The sequence below is a fragment of the Monopterus albus genome, unplaced genomic scaffold, assembly GCF_001952655.1.
Source record: "Monopterus albus unplaced genomic scaffold, M_albus_1.0 scaffold204.1, whole genome shotgun sequence".
Taxonomy (NCBI): Eukaryota; Metazoa; Chordata; class Actinopteri; order Synbranchiformes; family Synbranchidae; genus Monopterus; species Monopterus albus.
The window spans coordinates 562965-569276 of NW_018128084.1; the positions used below are offsets into that span (position 1 = coordinate 562965).

General features: G+C 42.0%; 1 protein-coding gene across 1 annotated transcript in view; it reads left to right on the forward strand.

The window, feature by feature from the left end:
* Positions 1-5655: 5655 nt before the first annotated feature.
* Positions 5656-6312, forward strand: part of slc1a7a (solute carrier family 1 member 7a) — a 30231-nt gene continuing 29574 nt past the window's right edge. The window contains exon 1 of the mRNA XM_020618383.1: positions 5656-5796. Within this exon, the coding sequence (XP_020474039.1) occupies positions 5656-5796 (141 nt within the window). The remainder of the gene's footprint in view (positions 5797-6312) is intronic.

A 6312-nucleotide genomic window follows, 5' to 3' on the forward strand; every position in this document is an offset into this window, starting at 1 on the left:
CCTCTCTCGGCACTCTGTTGTCCGCTTTCTCTAAATCCACAAAGACGCAATGCAGAGCTTCATAGCTTCATTGTCTGGCTCATCAACTTTATACCTCTGTAGTTGCTACAACTCTGCACATCACCCTTGTTCTTAAAGATCGGCACTAGAACACTTCTCCATTCCTCAGGCATGTTTCCTTATCTTCTTTCCTCCTTCCAGATGACACACCTAGCACCTTCCTACCTGTCTCCCTGATCACTTCTGCTGTAGTTTCCCAGTCATCTGGAAGTTCTTCCTGACCACCCAAAGCCTGTCTCAACTTCTGTCTGAATTCCTCACAACATTCTTTCTTTTGCAGTTTCCACCACTTGGTCTTCTTTTCTGTCTTTCCTCCCCTCTTCCTCCTGACCACCAGAGTCATCCTACACACCAATGGGGTCGCCTCGATGCTGTCTGGCTACACTTTCTCCTACCACCACTTTGCGGTCACTAATCTCTCTCAGATTGCCTCGTCTACATAGAATGTAGTCTACCTGCGTACTCCTACCTCCACTCTTATATGTAACTCTATGTTCCTCCCTCTTCTGGAAATAGGTGTTAACTACAGCCATTTCCATCCTCTTAGCAAAGTCCACCACCATCTGTCCTTCTAGGTTCCTTTCCTTAACACCAAACCTGCCCATCACCTCCTCACCACCTTTGTTCCCCTCACCAACGTGCCTGTTGAAGTCTGCCCCAATCACCACTCTCTCCCCTCTGGGAATACTCTCCATCACCTCATCTAACTCCCTCCAGAATCTCTCCTTCTCTTCTAACTCACACCCTACTTGTGGAGCATAACCACTGACTACATTCAACATTACCACTCCTACCCCATTTCTCTTCCTGTCCACACCATAATAAAACAGTTTGTATCCCCCTCCAATGCTACGCGCTTTGCTACCCTTCCACCTGGTCTCCTGCACACACAGTATATCTGTCACTTGGTTGATATCAAAAATACAAATTTAGCCTATGTACATTATTGAAACAACATGAATTTTACACAGATACATTCTCAAATGTGAAGTTTTTTGAAATGTTGCTTTCTTAAATGATTGTTTTTTGAAGGTAAATCTAAACTGCACTGAAGCACACTGAGTAAAATAGTGATAACTGTAATTGCAGTCACAGAACAAGCATTAGACCTGTGACTGACTGAATGAACACTAGCATTTGATTGCTATGAGCTCTTTTAATCAAAATCAAAATCAGTCCTGGCAATAAGACCACACTGCTCCAGGATCAGGGACTCACTATAGTAACAAGGCACCGAAGAACTTCCTCTGGTGTGAGGAGTGCATACATGAAAGATCAGTCATCATAAAAAACAAGCAGACCACTGAAACTCCATATACTCCATTAATACCATACTGTGGGTTGTGTTTGATTATACAAATAAAAGGCAAAAGAGAACACCTTGAGTTTGAAGCTTTATTGGATTTTAGGAGATTTACAAGGGACACGTTGCTGAAATGAACTGAATAAGTTAACTTAAACACCACTTTGATTTCTCATTCTTGCTTCTCTTTGTGTTTGTTCACTATTACACAGCACTGCAAAGACATGTTTGCATGAACTCTTGATCTTAACAAAGATGCTGTCATAAAAAAAGAGAACAGCAATCAGCTCCTTTATAAGAAAAAAGGGGAAAGAAAAGACCCGTGTTAGTCCAAGAGAATCATCTCTCCTGCCATCTACAGACAGTTTTCATCATTAAACAACAATACAATGACACTGCAGAAATCAAATTTTTAAACTTAAACCAGAAAGGTGGCAGAGAGGGTCAAAAAGACAGTGCTTAGATCATTTAAATATTTAAATATCTCGCCTGTAAGCCACACAGGCCAGTTTCAGCCAGTATTTCAAAACTACATTCATTTAACCTGATGATGAAGATGGTAACAGCTGCAGCCCAATAAGCACTAAGCACATGCATCCTTGCTCTCAGTTAAGCATGTAAAGCACCCAAACCTGCAAAATCTTGCTCTACGATGAAATGTAATGAAATATGTTGAACACAACTGCCCTGTCGAAATGAATGAGTGCTTGCTCTAATCACAGATTATCTCTGCCAGTCCAATCCAGAAGCAGGGAGATAAAATTGGCAGAAAAAAAGGGGATTATTTGACAGCGGTGGGAGACTGAGGCGTGACGTAGCAGACATAACATACCTACATGTTCATAATCATTCATGCAAGCACAGTAACAAATATGAGCTGGATGCAGTTTGAAATGCATCGTGCTTCTTTGTTCATTTATGAATGTGTCAGTGAGCTAAATGATCACAGCAGACACCTTATTCTGGCAATGACACCTCCCCCAACCCCTCCTCTACCTCTATCTATCTTTCCTTTCCCTATCATCCCACAGGGAACCATTGGTAAACATTCTCCATCACTACAATGCCATATAATGTATAGTGCTGACCACTACTGTGCACAATATATGTTCACAGTGCTTCTTGCACTTCTCATTCAAACTAGTATTGGTATTTCTGTCTTACTTGTGTTATTACAGTATTTATCTGCGTATTTTACACAACCTGGAAACAGCGCATCAGTTAATACCTTGATATCTCTGAGCTCTATCTGTCTTGTAGAAGCCAAAATTACTCCAAGAAATGATCCATTGTAAATAATCCATCCACAGACCTTCTTATAGAAAGAAATACACGGGTTTTTATGTCTGATGAAGGTCTGCGGACCAAAATGTGAGTTTGCTAAAGACAAGTGCAGTGGAAAGGACTTTTCCAGGTCAGTCTATGTTGATAATACAGCAGCTTATCTCATTTCATTCCATTTTACTGAAATTATGTGTATAATCAGAAAGGTATATACAGGGAGGCATTGTTTACTTCTGCAGAACTAAGTTCAATAATTTACGTGTTTATTTGTAATACATGAACAAGAAGCAGTGGTTGGGGATGGAGGGTTTGTTTGCAGAAGCAGGTAGGAAATTCATATTCTTAGACCATATTCTTTTAATAAATGTCAAAAGGCCATTTCCAGCGGTCAGCCAATATCCGACTGGCTCTACAACAAGCACAGTATTTTCATTTAACCATAAACAGCCCACTCTGTATTGTGTGTAGCTAAATCAGTTTAAAGAAATTGCTGCCAAATGACGAAGCAACCCTGTAAACCTATAATCTGTACTTGGAGAGATGACATCTATCCTCAGGTACAATTCAAAACAGTTTTATCAATTAATTAACAATAAAAATAGTGCATTTCAAAATAACAGAACAGAATTTTTATTGTTGGATCTCCATGAGTTCATATGGTGACAACCCAGGTGCTGGAACAGAATCAGCTGCACCAGCTCGCCCAAAATATTTTCACATTCACATTCACATGGAGCAAAATATTAGCAGACAAGGTGGACAAACCTGACAGACCCCAATTAATACATGCCTGGATTAGCCCCAATACCGAGAGGCTAAGCTCTGTATAGCTCTATCATGAACTCAGTTTTCAGCTGGATCATGATTCTCTATGGTTTGTAAAGGTCTGTTCTTGAGGTTTTCAAGTCTTTACAGGATGGAAAGGTGCTAATAATGTTTTCATGTTCGGACTGCAACATCTATAGCCTTTTTTACACTATACTGTCTTTAAGATGGCCCTTCTTTATGACAGACTGAACTAAAATAAAAGCCAGCCTGTGATCTTATGACACAGATACCGGCATCCCAGTCTTAGAGGTGTGACATTTAAGAATGACATATACCCATGCATATAACACGTACATCAGAAATACAAAGCATACCAGTAACGTTGTTACTTTTAAATCAACAGTGGCTGATGAACCATATAAGGATGTGGTTTTGCTCATCCTGTAAATACACTTCAATGGTTATTGTCACAGATTCTGTTTCTTCAAATTTAAATCCCCCAGTGGTGCATCACTGGGAAAACAACTCTTCATCAAAACACTGCCCACAGTGCCCCAGAACTTGCATGTCAGCCACCCTGTCAGCGCATGACAGATCACACAGTATTTTCAGACCTTGTTTTGCCATCCTGTAAACAGAACGACTCAACCCACCAGCTTAGTTGTTTTGCAGTGACATTCTTTCTCTGACATACATGTAGAGCCAATGGACAGGATAACATATGGGATCCTTCCATCCCCACTCTCTGAATGAGGTCCCCATGTCCCTTATCTTATTAGAGATGCTGCAGTATAAACTGCAGTGTGTCAGATATAGAGGTTTCATTTTCCACAGTGAGCAGTTCTGAAGGCAGTTATGTTGAACAGACGTTTTTCTAAGGCATGACTACAGATCACAGAAGCAGCATTAATGATTAGCATTTTCTGCATGCAGGGGCCCAGCACATCCCAGAACCTCGTCAGGGATTACGCGGCAGCCTCACAACAGATGTGCAATCTGGAATTACAATTAGAGTACTATTATCCATTATGTAAAAGCTTGTTATGTTAGCATAACAAGAGACTCTCTGGCTTTCCCCAGTGTCTCACACATGAGGTATTGTTGTTAATGGAAATGAGATGTTTGCACTGTGCTTCACTGGAGTCAGGGTGATGGAGGGCTGAGGCAGTGCTTCAAGTTGCTATAGCTTTATAATGTGACTGAGGACTTAACAGATTTTAATTAAGCACACACACACAAGATAAAATCAAAACAATTTCCAGAATGACCACGGCCACTGCAGCTCATTTTGAGTCAACCAAAACATATTCATCGTGGGAATGGTTGCCAGCTGTATTACTGGAATGATGCAGAAAAAACTGAATGAAATGAAAGATGGATCAATTAAATGTAGTATGAATGTGTTTACTGGATGAGCTGCTTCTCACACATGTGCCAGAGTGAATGAGTAGATGATGAAGTGCGTGACTGTGTGCTTGTTTTTGTATGTAGCCATCTACCTTCAGCTGTGTACCATCATTGACCATCATGCTGGTCAACAGCTCTTTTTTGCACTATTATTTTTCTCATGTTGTTGTTGAGCAAGTCCATTTCTTTCTCTCTCTGCTTCTCTCTCTCTCTCTGTTTGTGATCTGGAACTGTCTGCTGTCCAATTGTTCAGAGAGCTCTCTAATCCAGCCTCAGATCTGAGTCGTGCAGTGCAGCCTAATAGGATCGCAGTATTAACCCCGATGACAATACCACCAGCTGTCTCAGAGCCCCCTGTTGGCCACTAGGAAGAATGCACTGGGGGGGCAGGAAAGCAGTGAGGGAGGTGACTGACAGAGTGTGTGTCTGTGTGATGTTTTTACTCTCATGTGGAATAGTCAAGGAAGCAGCTCAGACGAGGACCACGAAAACTCCTGTAGTGCTTTATTTTCTGACTACTATCTATTTAATTTTCCATTTCACCCCCTCTGTAAACTAAATACTTTTTTCTATTCTTTAATTTTTTTTTTTTGGTTGTTTCTTCTCTCACTATCCACAATTCCACCTTCCCCTTGATCATCCCTCTGTCCTGTTTCACCTGCTGCGTCCACGCTCTGCTCCTTCCTTCGGTGCGGTGGCGGCTGCTGGCTCTGTGTGCCCTCTATATGGGTGAATAGTTGGTAAAAGGGAAGGGGCTGGTGGTTTTCTCTGAGGGGGCTTGCAAAGTTGAAGTCAGGACCAGGACAAGCAGGAGGAGGAGGTGGTGGAGGAGGATGGCGGTGGCGCTGGATGAAGTGTGGGGGCGGGTAAAGAACGTCTGCAAGCAGAACGGACTGCTCATCCTGTCTGTGCTGGCTGTAGTCATCGGCTGCCTGCTGGGCTTCTTCCTCAGAGGCAAGCAGCTCTCCGAGCAGGTCAGTTGATTAAAGTGCCCCCCACCCCTTTCCTACTCTCCTGCCCATCCACCTGCCCACCTTAGCTCCCCTCTCCAGTGTCTGAGTGTGACACCCTGTCTCCTTCCTAAATGCCAAGATGGATTCAAACACCACAGCGTCTAATACAGAAGATTACCCGGTTCCCTGACGCGTTACCTCCACCAATGTGCAGCATTTTTAGGCACACGCATAAACTGCCTTGTTACTTTTTTCTATTTGTTGGAAAAATTCACATTGATTAACAGAAAAAGATGTGCAGTACTGTGCAAAAGTCTTAGGCCACCATTAGTTTTGTTGTTTTAGCAAGGTTGTAATGATAATTTATATTTATTTCTCAATCTCTTTATTAAGATATAACCAGAAAATACAGGAAATATGTACCCTTTGTCACCGGTTCTGTTCATTATTTTTATGGACAGAATTTCTAGGCTCAGCCAGGGGCCGGAGGGAGTCTGGTTTGGGGACCACAGGATCTCGTCTCTGCTTTTTGCAGAC